Source organism: Borostomias antarcticus (assembly GCF_949987555.1).
Source record: "Borostomias antarcticus genome assembly, chromosome: 10".
NCBI classification, from domain to species: domain Eukaryota; kingdom Metazoa; phylum Chordata; class Actinopteri; order Stomiiformes; family Stomiidae; genus Borostomias; species Borostomias antarcticus.
The window spans coordinates 8,412,091-8,426,428 of record NC_140243.1 but is presented as its reverse complement, the minus strand read 5'-3'; the positions used below and the strand labels follow the sequence as shown (position 1 = coordinate 8,426,428).

Here is a 14,338-nt window from a genome sequence, read left to right as displayed (position 1 = left end):
GTCAGTCCGATCATGCATTTAAAGCCCTTGAAAATAATATATCGCTATCAAAAACGCAAGTAGCCTACATGTTGGGTCCTCTTTGTGTCATTCAGGCAGCAGGTCTACTTCACACTACGGGGCACGCGTGAGCACGAGACTCGGAGAGAGAGACAAAGAGAGAGAGAGAAAGAGAGAGAGAGAGAGAGAGAGAGCACGGCGTGTCATTGTGGTAGCAAGCTAGCTAATTCACGGCAAGATGGATGTAAGATGCTTTTTCAAAAAGAAAAGGGATGAAGGCAAGGAGTCGCGGGCGAGGCTAGGGGAGATGGAGGAAGACGAGTCAGGAGGACGTGAGAGCGCAGGTGAAGAAGAGCAGTCGTTAGCTAGCTGGTCTAGCACAGTGGTTCTCAAGCATTTGTTGTGACAGGGACACTATGAAAACAAGAATTTCCAAGGCACATATGATTATATAGCTATGTAAATCATCATCAGTAAGAGTCATTCCAAAGAGCACCTGGCCAGCTCCCAAGGCACACCAGTGTGGGACAGAACAGTTTGAGAACCACTGCTCTAGCTAGCCTGCATTCACTGTGATATTAATTTGGAGGGGGGGTGAGTCACAAAAGAAAGTACTTAAAATACTTATAAAATTCTATGTATAAAATAAATTGATAAATAACGTGTTCATGATCTAATTATCAAATCAAAAAATTAAGAGATTTGGTTTGCCTAGATTTTGGTTGCCTTGTGCAGATTGCATCCTTATTATGACCAGGACAGGAGAGAGCTGAGGAGATGAGAGAGCAGAGGAGAGGAGGAGAGAGCAGAGGAGAGGAGGAGAGAGCAGAGGAGAGGAGGAGAGAACAGAGGAGAGGAGGAGAGAGCAGAGATGAGGAGAGAGCAGAGGAGAGGAGGAGAGAGCAGAGGAGAGGAGGAGAGAGCAGAGGAGTTGAGGAGAGAGCAGAGGAGTGTGTGACAGACAGATAAGACATCAAAAGAGTCACTGGAGAGGTGAAGAGGATAGTAAGCCTATCAGGTAGACAGATAAGACAGAGTTCACAGACTGACACACTTGGAAAGGAGTCACACAATAGAAGCCGAAGCTGTAGAGTTAGTTTGCCTTCAAAGCTGAACAAAGAATTGGCAACGTCTAGCATATGACTGCATCATCAGTGTCAAGGGAAGGCTCTTATTTTTTCTTACTCCTGCTGCTGAAAATAAAATATAATAACGAGGTTGAATGAGAACATTTTGTTTATTTTGATTTTGTTGTTGTTGTGAAAGCCAGCCTACAGTACATGCCAGACTGGAACCTTTTTGTAGAGCAGCGTCTCATATCTTACATCATTTTACTCTGAAATAACTTGAAAATGGTGCAATTATTGGATGAAAATCTAAAGACTTCTGGGAGTAAGCAGCTCGGCGTGCACAGCAGATACCAAGAATGTCTTATCTGTTTTTTTTTGTGGGAGTTTGATAGTGTATGATAGGGAGTTGGTGTGTGTTTGTTGGTGTGTATATGGTGTGTGATGCGTGCCTCTTTTTGTTCGTGCGTGTCTGTGCGTGCACCTGTGTGTGTGTGCGTGTTTGTGTGCGTGCGTGTGTGTCCGTGCGTGTGTGCGTGCATGCGCGTGTGTGTGCGTGCATGTGTGTGTGTGTGTACCCTCTCCCCAGCTAGAAGACTGGCCATGTACCAGGAAGTGGACTCTGAGGATGAAGAGCGTGTGTCTCATGGTGGGACGCTGCCCAGGCGTGACAGCGTGACCAGCCACCAGAGCGCCAAGGTGGTGCTGCGCTCCCAGAGCACCAAGTCCCATCGCCGGACGGGCAGCAGGGCCGAGGCCAAGCGGGCCAGCATCCTGTCCAAACACACCGCCTTCAGCAGCCCCATGGTCAGTCTGCGTCACCGACCTGCTCTGCTCTCAACACACACGTCTGTCTGTCTGTCTGTCTGTCTGTCTGTCTGTCTGTCTGTCTGTCTGTCTGTCTGTCTGTCTGTCTGTGTCTCCCTGTCCTTGTCTGTCTGTCTGTCTGTCTGTCTGTCTGTCTGTCTGCCTGTGTCTGTCTGTCTGTGTGTCTGTCTGTGTGTCTGTCTCTCTGTCTGTCTGTCTGTGTCGGTCTGTCTGTGTGTCTGTCTGTGTCTCCCTGTCCTTGTCTGTCTGTCTTGTCTGTCTGTCTCTCTGTCTGTCTGTCTGTGTCTGCCTGTCTGCCCCCTGGTCTCTTGACTGACCACCCTTGTCTGTAGCTTGACCGCCCTGTTGTGTGTCTCGCAGGAGAAGGACATCACCCCTGACCCCCAGCTCTTAGACAAGGTCAACGATGGCAGCAGCCAGATGGATTTCATGCGCTTCCACAGCCAGCCCCTCTCCCAGCTGCCCTCCGAACTCTCTGACATCATCGACTTCTTCATCGCTCTCACCATCTGCAACACGGTGGTGGTGTCCTCCCCCAACCAGCCCAGGCACAAGGTGACGGCCGCTCTCCCTCTGCCCTCCTCTCTCCTAGCCTGGTACGACCATCCCGTTCTCTCTCTGTCCCCCTCTCTCCTAGCCTGGTACGACCATCCCGTTCTCTCTCTGTCCCCCTCTCTCCTAGCCTGGTACGACCATCCCGTTCTCTCTCTGTCCCCCTCTCTCCTAGCCTGGTACGACCATCCCGTTCTCTCTCTGTCCCCCTCTCTCCTAGCCTGGTACGACCATCCCGTTCTCTCTCTGTCCCCCTCTCTCCTAGCCTGGTACGACCATCCCGTTCTCTCTCTGTCCCCCTCTCTCCTAGCCTGGTACGACCATCCCGTTCTCTCTCTGTCCCCCTCTCTCCTAGCCTGGTACGACCATCCCGTTCTCTCTCTGTCCCCCTCTCTCCTAGCCTGGTACGACCATCCCGTTCTCTCTCTGTCCCCCTCTCTCCTAGCCTGGTACGACCATCCCGTTCTCTCTCTGTCCCCCTCTCTCCTAGCCTGGTACGACCATCCCGTTCTCGCGAGCTCACATTCTGTTTCACTAACGCAGAACGGTCTGGTCTTCGCCTCCTCCAGAGCGATTATGCCAAAATCCAGACCATACCGGGCCAATCAGGGACTGTGTATTAACTGCTGTCCCGCCCCACAGTGGAAAGCAGCCCCTGATTGGTTTGTGTCCCTGCCGCTCGCTAAACAAACATGGCGGCTCCCGAATCAATGAGTGGTAATGTTAACGTTAGAAGAATAAACGCAGCGCTATAAGTGCAGTTATTGCAGAAATAGACTTAATCACAACACTTAAACAAGAACAAGAGTATGCACTAGCGGAGTTTCTCGGTGGAAAAGACGTTTGTGCCATTCTTCCGACTGGATTTGGCAAAAGTTTGCTGAACGCTGATTGGCTGAAGGTGTTTGTCTGTCAAGGCAAGTATCCCCGCCCACGTAATCGCTCTCTATGGGGCGAAGGCCAGACCGATATTGTGGAGCGAAGCAGTGAGCTTGCTAGATCGGGATGGTCATACCAGGCTACCTCTCCCCCTCCATCCCTCTGTCCTCCTCCTCTCCTCCTTTCCTCCTCCACTCCTCCTCCCCTCCCAGTCACCCAGCGCTGATGGTACGCCATGTGAACCGCCGGCGCTGTGCTCCCTGGGGGAGAGAGAGCGCGCGGAGAAGCCGGCAGCACGGGTGATACAGTATATGTTGATTCTACTGAGGTATTGAAGAGTCAATGGCCAGAGAGGAAGGTAGATTGCCAGAACTGATTCGCAGATCAAATTCAGCGTTTATTCAGTATAACAGCATACGGATCCGGATCAGTCACAGAGAAACACTTTGGCATTCAACGCTCCCGGATCAGACAACATGGTATTCAGCTTGTCCCACCTTTATAGTCAGTAGTCTGTACCTGTATACATACTGTAGTACCAGTCCAGTGGCTAGAGTTCTCTCCAACTATGACCTGAAACATCAGTGGGCAGTACACTTCTTATGGCTGTACACTTGATCTCCCCCAGACACCTGACCATGACCAACTAATGCCGGGCTCACACTACAGGATATTAAAAATCCTAACCAATTTCGAAATCGGGTTACATCACGCACATAAGGAGAACAGATATTCTTCTTGCGCATCTCAAACAAGCACACACAGCAAGATTTGAAAATAACGGCTCATCACACACTACAGGATCTTATCGTGCCCGAGGGAGCAATGAACCACTGGTCTCGCCTTCTCACTTGTAAAGTCGGGATGTTATAATCTTAAATATCAAACATGTTTGATATTATCGGGGCCGCCCCGATGGGTCTGCAAGCCGATCGGGAGGTATAAGATTGGATCTGTAAAAAATCATATTACAAGATAATCTGGACCGATCATCGGCCCCGACCAACGTTCCAGATCAGATTTCTACCTCCGATTGTCGGGAGGGGTGAATCGGGGATAAATCGGCCCAAAAATCCTGTAGTCTGAGCCCGGCTTAAGGCATGCGGGTGTCTTTGTGCTGAGAATAGCTAAGACACTAGAGATGTGGGACATGGGAGCGCGTGTGGTGGGCAGATCGGAGCGCGGGAGATGCAGCGGTGCGCCGGACCTTACATCCGTCCAGGGAGCTGGACCTGGAAACCGCTACCCTGGAAACCGCTACCCAGCTGGGGAGCCCCCGCTCCCATGATCCCCCGAGGCGAACAAGGACATTTCGCGTTCACTTGGCGGTTAGCCGCTGGGTTTCTGAGGCCTGCTCCAGCGCTCTGATGCAGTTTGAGTACGGGGTTGTTCGAGGGCCGTGGCGGGGGGGTGGGGGTTGCGTGCGACTTGTTTTGTGTTTTTAGAGTGACGGCGGGGGGGGGGGGGGGGTTGTGTCGGGTCGCTGGATGCCCGGGCGCGGTCCTACCGTTCGGGGGCCACATCCTGTCCGCTCGCCGCCCCTGCCGCTGCCAAGCCCCCTCCAGATTACACCTCGCGGAATACAGCCGTGTATTATTCATGCGTTCGGCGCGGCCGTTCTGGAGGTTATCTGCTAACGCGAGCGGGAACGTACATGTCTGGCTTTGATACGGCGTCGCCGCGCTCTCTCACTCCACTTCCTCCACTTTTATTATGGCTTCCTTTGTCCCATTGTGATTGGCCATTTTTTATTCCGCTGCCCTTGTGCCTCAGCCAGCGGCTGAATGATTTATATGTGAGAGCTGCTGCTCGGGTCCCCACGGGATTACATACACACACACACACTCACTCACACACAGCGAGAGTCCAGCTCTGCCATTATGTTGTACTCTCCACCTTGGAATAAAGACATGGCTAAAGGGCTTTTAATGCTATGAGAGACGTGTTAAGCCTCTACCACGCTGGTGCTTCAGACCTTCGATGCCACACTCACCGGTAGAAAAGAAACCCCCTCTAGTTGGGGCGGCACGTAGCTCGGGTGGTAGAGCGGCCGGCTGGGGATCGCTAGGTCCCTGGTTCGATCCCAGCTCTTGGCGTGTTCCGAAGTGTCCTTGAGCAAAACGAGCCCCAAAATCACTGGCGCAGTATCTAGTACGGTCACCTCACAGCCTTTCTGTGCGGAGTTTGCATGTTCTCCCCGTTATCGCAAGGGTTTCCTCCCAAGAACCCAATATGAAAAACATTCAAAAGAACATGGTCGCCAGGGCCCCCTCTCGGGTCCTGTAATGATAATTATTACAGTTCTAAAATCTTATCTTCTAGTGTAACCGAGGCTTGGGTTTTTCCCAGGTGTGTTTTCCAAGACACTGGTTTTCCGAAGGTCAGATTATACCGTAACACCCCCCCGCCCCCCTCCGCTGTGCCCCGCAGGTGAGGATGAGGTTCGAGCTGAAGTCGCCGGTGAAGACCATCGAGGACTTCATCAAGCGCTTCACACCCAGCCGGCTGACCTCAGGGTCCAACCACAGCAGCTCTTCCAGCCTGGTCGCCAGCCGCTCCTCCCAGCGGGGCGTGGCCGGCCTGCACCCCTCCCCCTCCGCCGACAGCACCCTCACCAAACTGGACGAGGAGCGTCGGTCCCCTCCCGTGGGGCTCGAGCACGCCTTCAGCCCCGTGCCCCCCTGCTACGAGGCCAAGGCGGCGGCGGCGGCGTTGGAGGAGGGCGAGCTGCGCTACGAGGCGGAGTCGCCCGACGAGGCGGCCCTGGTGTACGCCGCCCGGGCCTACAAGTGTTCGCTGGTCGGCCGCCTGCCCGACCAGGTGACCGTGGAGCTGCCCCACCTGGGGAAGCTGAGCTTCGAGCTGCTGCACACCCTGGGCTTCGACTCCACCAGGAAGCGCATGTCCGTGGTGGTGCGCCACCCGCTGACCGACCAGGTCACCGTCTACACCAAGGGGGCGGACTCCGCCATCATGGACCTCATCAGACCCCCCGCCGCAGGTACGACCTCGCTCTGCAGCGCCGATGTCGGCAACAGGCTCGTCATGCATGCGGTGCAGAGCTGTGTGTGTGTGTGTGTGTGCGCGCGTGCGTCATTGGTTGCACCGGGTAGCCTGACATATAGCATGTCTGTCTCTGCGTGCGTGTGTGTGTGTAGCATTATTATTTTTTCCACCACTCGCATTCTGCAAAGATCCAGATTGAGGCGCCAAAAGGTGCGGTGAAAGATTTTGGGTGCACCTAAATTATGTGCTGGTGCACCTAAATCAAAACGTTTTTTTTTACCAGTGTAATAAGTTAGTCTGGAGCTCTGATGTGAATGTGTTCCCGTGTGTGCGTGTGTGTGTGTGTGTGTGTGTGTGTGTGTGTGTGTGTGTGCATGCTGCGTGCGTGCGTGCGTGCGTGCGTGTCTCCATTCTGTGTGTGGGCCCATCTGCTGTCTCCAGACTTAATTCTCCAGTAGGATTGATGAATCTCGGCACAGAATCAGAGAGCCTACTAATCATTGGATGTGATCTCCACACGGACAGCGGGCTAACACCTTAACAAATGGAGGGGATTTCAGCAGCGCTAGACTGCTCTATCCCTAGTGATTAATTGCTTTAAATTTTGCGCAGTTTCGTTTTTTGTGAAAAGGGCTGTGTTCTCATATCATGGCGTTTACCACAGCATTTTTAGCTTTGTTGAGGTGTGTGTGTGTCCGTGTGTGTGTGTGTCCGTGTGTGTGTGTGTCCGTGTGTGTGTGTGTGTCATTGCTGTGTGATGCAGGGACAGCCAAGCCTCTGTTCTCTGTCCCGTTGTGAGGTGTTCCTCCCACCCACACATGTTGTCTGTGAAGGTGTGTGTGTTTTGGGGGGGGGGGGGGCTGGCGCTGGCCTGACGCAGAGCTAGCCGTTACATAAACACTGTGTTTTTTAGATTACATCCCCGCTACTGCAGAGAAAGGAAAACTGTCTCACGCTTTCCCAGAGCCACAAACCTGCCAGTATCAACATCGGGACACACATCCATGTGCCCTGAGAGCCCAGAGTTCAGAACATTTCCTCACGGTACCGGAGTCTGGCGGCAGGACGCGGAGAGAAGGAGAGACTCTTGTAGATCCCTAATGGCAGAGGTGCACACGGTCGTTAATATTCCCAGCATGCAAAGAGCTACAGTGGCACTTTCCATTAAAGCTGTGTACACAGGCCCTAGACGGCTGTCCAGGACTGCCTAGGAACCCACCCTGCTGATTGAAGGACTGCCACTACAACAGCAGAAACAGCTCAGTGATGGGAAAACCTATTTTTGTTTAGGTTTCTCAGGGACACACTCGTAACACACGCAGTATATGAAGGTTGATTAGAAACGGCTGAGCTCGGGGGTTTTGTGGCTGCGCCTCTGATGTTACCGCAAATTTGGAAGGAAATTGTTTTGTCTTTTGTGTTGTTCAGTGTACTATATTCTCAGCAAGAGGGACTGTACGTAGCTCTGAGTTACATTATCCCCTCCTGCCTCAAACAGAACCTATAATAAGCTACACATCAGGAAAGCGCTACCAGAGCAGTTTGACTCCTTTGAAAGAGTTCTGAATTCAAATGTGATTTGCAGTACAACACATTTTTTTTAGTTTTTGAAAGACTGCTTTTCCATTATGTGGGGTGGCGTACTTGTTATCGGTACGAGTGCACGCCGAACATTCAGCACTTAAAGTGCCGTCTGTAGAGCAGCGTCGGAAGTAGCATTGCACGCCACTTTGGTGTTAGGCTAACTGTTAGGCGCTGTGCGCTAACCTCCGGATTCACGGTGCAGTAGCTTTCTAGATGAGAGTGGGAGAGGCTGTATGACTCCCTCAGGACTCTGTTCCCCCGGCTCACTGGAAGGGCTGGAGGAGGACTGGAGGGTAGTCGTGGGCTGGGCCTGGCCCGGGCTCGAGGACAGGAGGGGTGGAAGAGAGGAGGGGTGGAGGAGGGTAACATAGTTACCCCCGCCAGCCCGGCCAGGCCCAGCCCACGACTACAGGGCCTCAGTGCTGTGTCCTCCATCCAGAAACTGCGCTCGCTGAAGGTCGGGCGTGTCCCCCACAGGCCACGCACCATCTTCTTCTCGCCATTGGTTCAAAGTAGCCAATCAGAACACAGGCTGAGCTGAGCCTCCGCTGTGCAACATTGGTCCCTACAATGGCTCCATTCAGGCCGAGAGGAAGGGGGGGTGGGGCACTCTTACGTCACCCAAATAACACGTGGAGGGGCTGGAGCTGGACGCCAGCCAGACCCCCCTAGGACTTTGAAGTGACTGACTGAAGCCATTTGTCATGATGTAACTCCGGGCCCCCTGCCCACACCCCACCCCCCACCCCTGCCCCCCCCCCCCCCCGGAGCAGACCAGGCCCTGTTTTAAAGGGCAGGATAAACAAACGCCACCTGCGTCTGTCACGCCTGCCTCGCGGTCTGACAAATTATTCGTTGAGGAACGGGGGATTTTTCAAAGTCCTTGAAAGTACTCCAGAGATCCATCACACACTGTAGGAAGTAGTGACATCCGTGCGTTTTACGGTAGCCACGTCGAGGAGTTGATTTGTCGAGAGTTTTCATATTTCCGCATCCCGAGTCTAGAATATACATGTAAATGCGTTTCAGCATTTTCTAGCCCTGGAGGAAGGAAAAGTGATTGTGAACACAGATTAGTTGTTTTGTCTGAATTTATTCATCCCAGGAAGCGTAATCACGTACAGCTGCGTGTGAGAGCCAGCCTGGCGTGTCGTTGAGGCGAGAACACAAGCTTGGCGCTCTGCTGTGGGACTTGGCCAGGACGTCCGTGTCAGTAGACTGATAAAGCCAACCTGTTAAGTGTTCATCCTTCCCCCCTGCCTGCCAGGCAGAGGGAAGAACGTGACGACAGTTCGGAAGGAGGTTCCCTCCAACAGCAGCAAGCTGGTTCCTCAGCAAAGAGACAGGCCAAGTGCTCAAAGACCTCTGCTCAAAGATCTCGAAACCAAAGCGCCGGAGGGCTTTCTGGAGGTTGTGACGGCGCTTATCTTGACAAATGTCATCAGTACAGACTGGCTCAGAGTTGCGTCACATGAAGAATCGATGGAAACGTCCCTTGTAATGTCTTTTAAATAGAGAATTTGCTATAGATTTATACTGCATGCTCCCAACATTGTGCAGACTGAGTGGGATGAGTCACATGAAGCAACGCGCTAGGACATAGCATGTGTTTTTTTTTGTGTGAATCACAGATGAATCTCATGTCACACGTGGGAAGTTATAAAGGAAACTGCGGAATCAGTTACTGTAGGTTTATTTACATTTCCTAGAAGTGAACTAGCCGAAGCTTATTTTGAACTTAACTCTAACTATTTATCTTTCAGATGACTCCAAAGGGAAACGCCAAAGAAAGGTTCTGTTCAAAACACAGAATTACCTGAACCTTTACGCAGCAGATGGTCTTCGAACGTTGTGCATCGCCAAAAAGGTGACACCCAAAACCACATCCCCTCCCCAGCATGGGCCCAGCATGGCACCGCCTCACACCTCCTTTTAATACTTCTATCTCCGCCATGTTGCGAGTTACTGAGGGGGAATGAGAGGCAGTTTTTGTGGCGGAGCACAGATGATCACATCTTCCGAAGTGACATTCTCCGTGACTCATCTGCAAGCTCTAGCATTTTCCCGGCCTGCTAATTAATGCTCTCACCGCCAAGTCTCATCAGAGCCCTCATGTTGCTTGCCCTGCTCTACAATATGAGCAAACATTTTCTCAAGGTCTTTCACGGACCAGCTTTTACTGTTGATTCCTCACACTTTTGTGTGTGTGAAATAGAGTCTTGTGTTTGGATTTGACGTTTTATAAAAGACTAAATGGAGTGATGTGGCACCCCTCTTCGTGTCAGGTTCTGAGTAAGGAGGAGTACGCGGGCTGGCTACGGTGCCATCTGGAGGCAGAGACGGCGATCCAAGGGCGGGAGGAGCTGCTGTTTGAGTCGGCGCTGCGGCTGGAGACCAACCTCCACCTGCTGGGTAAACCTGGGCCTCCGAGGAGGTCAACACAAGTACAGCATGAGCATAGACACTGCATTCATGAGCATAGACACTTGCGTGCTTGCGTGCAATTTAGCGCTGGTCGTCTGCTGTGTTTTTAAGATGTCCGGGAAAAGACTGAACACTCGACGGGCTGTACAATCATTGACTCCATAAAGACACGCAAGGGGCGACGATAATTCAGCATTTAACTCTTGACAAATTTTCTTTCATAGCTAGAGCATCGGGAATTTTTTCTTTTAAACGCACAGGGAGAGGACATTTGCCTGATTTGCACAGCTCTCTTGGGAGGTTCATCGGTGAGTTTTTGTCCCCGACCACGTAGGAGCCACCGGCATTGAGGACCGGCTGCAGGACGGTGTCCCCGAGACCATCGCCTCGCTGCGCAAAGCCGGACTGCAGATATGGGTGCTGACGGGGGACAAACAGGAGACAGCCATCAACATCGCCTACGCCTGCAAGCTGCTGGACCCGGAGGAGGAGATCATCACCCTCAACGCCGACTCTCAGGTGACCGCCGGCGGGGTCAGGGAATCGGTACGGGCGTCTGGCTCAGCCTGGTACGGGTGTCTGGCTCAGCCTGGTACGGGCGTCTGGCTCAGCCTGGTACGGGCGTCTGGCTCAGCCTGGTACAGACGTCTGGCTCAGCCTGGTACGGGCGTCTGGCTCAGCCTGGTACGGGCGTCTGGCTCAGCCTGGTACGGGCGTCTGGCTCAGCCTGGTACGGGCGTCTGGCTCAGCCTGGTACGGGCGTCTGGCTCAGCCTGGTACGGGCATCTGGCTCAGCCTGGTACGGGCGTCTGGCTCAGCCTGGTACGGGCGTCTGGCTCAGCCTGGTACGGGCGTCTAGCTCAGCCTGGTACGGGTGTCTGGCTCAGCCTGGTACGGGCGTCTGGCTCAGCCTGGTACGGGCGTCTGGCTCAGCCTGGTACAGACGTCTGGCTGCCAGATGTGCTGTGAGGCCCAGGGTTTGATGCTGATGGACTGTCCTGAACCCAGGCTTGGCCCTGATCCTGTCTCTCTCTCTCCCTCTCTCTCATTCCCTCTCTCTCTCTCTCTCTCTCTCTCTCTCTCTCTCTATCTGTCTCTGTCTATCAGGAGGCCTGTGCAGTCCTATTGGACGAGAGCCTACACTACATCCAGGCCAAATTCCTCTGCAGCTCCTCCGAGCAGGCGGCTGCGGCGGCCTACCGCCGCCATGACCTCGGGGTCTTCGACATCCCCCCTCCCTCGTCCTCCTCGTCCTCGTCCTCTGCCTCCTCCTCCTCCCAGGCCACTCCCTTCCTCGTGCACCGGCTGGGCCTGGTGATCGACGGCCGCACGTTGGCCTACGCTCTGGACAAGAGCCTGGAGGACCGCTTCCTGGCGGTGGCTCGCAGCTGCAGGTCGGTGCTCTGCTGTCGCTCCACACCCCTGCAGAAGAGCACCGTGGTCAAGCTGGTGCGCAACAAGCTGAAGGTCATGACCCTGGCCATAGGTGAGTACTTTGAGATTGTCTGACAATGAAAAATAATAATTATTATTATTATTATTATTATTATTATTATTCATGTTTTCGGTGGCGTGTGTTCCTCTGTCTGTTTGTTGGTTTGTTGGCAGTATTAAGCAAAAACTACTAGACCGATTTTCATGAAACTCAGTGGAAGGGTGTAGCATGGTCCAACTTAGAGACCATTCAATTTTGGAACGGATCTGAATGACAGAGCGGGTCCACGAGCCGACCAAACACGGCCGGCCATTCACCTCCATTCATTTTTTGGACAAGGATTACGCAAAAACTACCAGACCGGTGGAGGGGTGTAGTATGGGCCAACTTGGAACCCATTACATTTCGGGGCCAGCCTCCCAGAGAAGGCTGGGAGGAGGCCGCGGGGTAGACCCAGGACCAGGTGGCGGGATTACATCTCCGCACTGGCCTGTGAGCGGCTTAAGATTCCCCAGGCAGAGCTGGTTGATGTTGCCAGGGAAAGGGATGTCTGGGGCCCCCTGCTGGAACTGCTGCCTCCACGACCCGACCCCTGTTAAGCGGATGAAGATGGATGGATGGATGGACATTTCGGAGCGGATCCCAATCACGGGGCAGGTCCACGAGCGCCCAAACATGCCCGGCCATTCACCTCCATTCATTTTCTGGACTTCAATGTCAATATCTCAACGTGGGAAGGTCGACCTAATGAATGCAGCAAATGTGTCCTGCTCACACAAAACGTGTGCGCGCACAGAGCCACGAAATGCATTCGTGGGCGGAGGTCTGTGCTCTCTGAGCACCATTTCTAGTTATTATTATTATTATTATTATTACTTCCAGGTTCCGTTGCGTTGGTGGCGGTGCTACCCGGCGGTGTTGTGGCCGTACTTCCTACCCAGCGTCACTCCTCCTTCTGTCCGATCCGCTGAGCGGCTGAATGATTAAGGCGGCGTTCCGTTTCTGGCTGTTCAACCGAAATGTGAAACCCTCTCTCAGTGTGGTTGTCTTGGCACAGGAGGAGACCAGCAGCGGGTGACCGGCCGGTAGATCAGCAACGCCGTGTTGCGGATAGACAGGACATCATGAGCGATCTCTGCGGTTTATCTTGGCGCGAAAGCGGAGCTGCTTCCTTAAACGGCCGCAGCAGGTGATTCTAGGGGGGGAATAAACGAGGAGCCGGGCAGCTGGACCGGCCTCAAAGCGGCAAATAAAACAAGCAAATCTGAGAGCCGCCACAAACCTCAGCTCGCACCGTGCAAAATGCCTCCACTCCTCAGATACAGTAGGCGGGCGCCGACATGGCGCGTGTCACCGGTGAACGCTTAAGAGAGAGAGAGAGAGAGACGGCCGGCCGCAAACACTCCAATCCATCTGAAGGAGCGATCCCAGGTTTTACCTCCGCCGGACAACTTCACAGGAACGCCATAAATAATACAGCGCCCGTCAGCTTTTTTCTACCGGCCCCCGAAAACTATTTGCTTTGTTTTTGGTCCATCAGCAGTGTTACTGTACCTACTGTACAACAAATGCAGCGACAACAAAAAGATCTACTGTACACTTGGGTCCAGAGGACGCCCCGTCACCATGAGCCGCTTGTCCGCAGGGGCGTTGTCTCTAGGCGGAGCCGGGGCGGGGCGGGCGCACGGAGGCTTGCGTGACTCACCGGGGTGTTTTCCCTCTTTATCGTGTGTTTGTTGCCGCTGCGCTCGGCCAGCTCATATTTTTTGCAGTGCTGTGCGCTTTTCTGTCACTGCTGTGTTAGCAGTTAGGAGCAGTGGAGAGGGATGAGGAGGTAACTCCCATTACTGAATCTCTCTCTTTCTCTCTCTTGTTCTCTGCCCCCCCCCCTCCTCTCTCTTTATTTCTCTCTACCTCCCTCTCATCCTTCTCTCTCTCCTCCCTACCTCCCTCTCATCCCTCCGTCTCTCCTCTCTCTGCCTCCCTCTCCTCTCTCTACCTCCCTTCATCCCTCTCTCTCTCTACCTCCCTTCATCCCTCTCTCTCTCCTCTCTCTACCTCCCTTCATCCCTCTCTCTCTACCTCCCTTCATCTCTCTTTCTACCTCACTCTCATCCCTCTCTCTCTCCTCTCTGTACCTCCCTTCATCCCTCTCTCTCTCCTCTCTACCTCTCTCTACCTCCCTCTCGTCCCGCTCTCCTCTCCCTCTGCTCACCGTCATTAATCTCAGGTGATGGGGCTAACGATGTCAGCATGATCCAGGTGGCTGACGTGGGCGTGGGCATCTCGGGACAGGAGGGCATGCAGGTAAGGAGAAACCCGGAGGGGGGGAGAGATTGGAGGGCACGCAGGTAAGGACAAACCTGGGGGGGTTGGGGGGGGGGGGGGGGGGGAGAGGGGTGTCCGTGTAGGGGAGGGGAGGAGAGGGGTGCAGCGGATGAATATTGATACCGGGGCGGCAGGAGCGGAGGAGGGGCGGGGGGGGGGGCGTAAAAGATGTAAAAGAGTGAGCGAGGGGGGCGGCCGGGTGGTCCGCATGGGGTTGAGTACAGGAGGAGGAGGA

The 14,338-nt window shown here is 53.7% G+C and overlaps 1 protein-coding gene across 1 annotated transcript in view; it reads left to right on the top strand.

Annotated features, from left to right (window-relative positions):
- atp10a (ATPase phospholipid transporting 10A) overlaps positions 1-14,338 on the top strand; it is a gene marked incomplete at both ends in the record, with an annotated part of 34,461 nt that overhangs the window by 14,561 nt on the left and 5,562 nt on the right. Inside the window, 8 exons of the mRNA XM_084443939.1 lie at positions 1,657-1,874; positions 2,256-2,450; positions 5,757-6,327; positions 9,680-9,783; positions 10,202-10,328; positions 10,675-10,859; positions 11,448-11,826; positions 14,006-14,082. Coding sequence (XP_084300065.1) covers positions 1,657-1,874; positions 2,256-2,450; positions 5,757-6,327; positions 9,680-9,783; positions 10,202-10,328; positions 10,675-10,859; positions 11,448-11,826; positions 14,006-14,082 — 1,856 coding nt within the window. The remainder of the gene's footprint in view (positions 1-1,656; positions 1,875-2,255; positions 2,451-5,756; positions 6,328-9,679; positions 9,784-10,201; positions 10,329-10,674; positions 10,860-11,447; positions 11,827-14,005; positions 14,083-14,338) is intronic.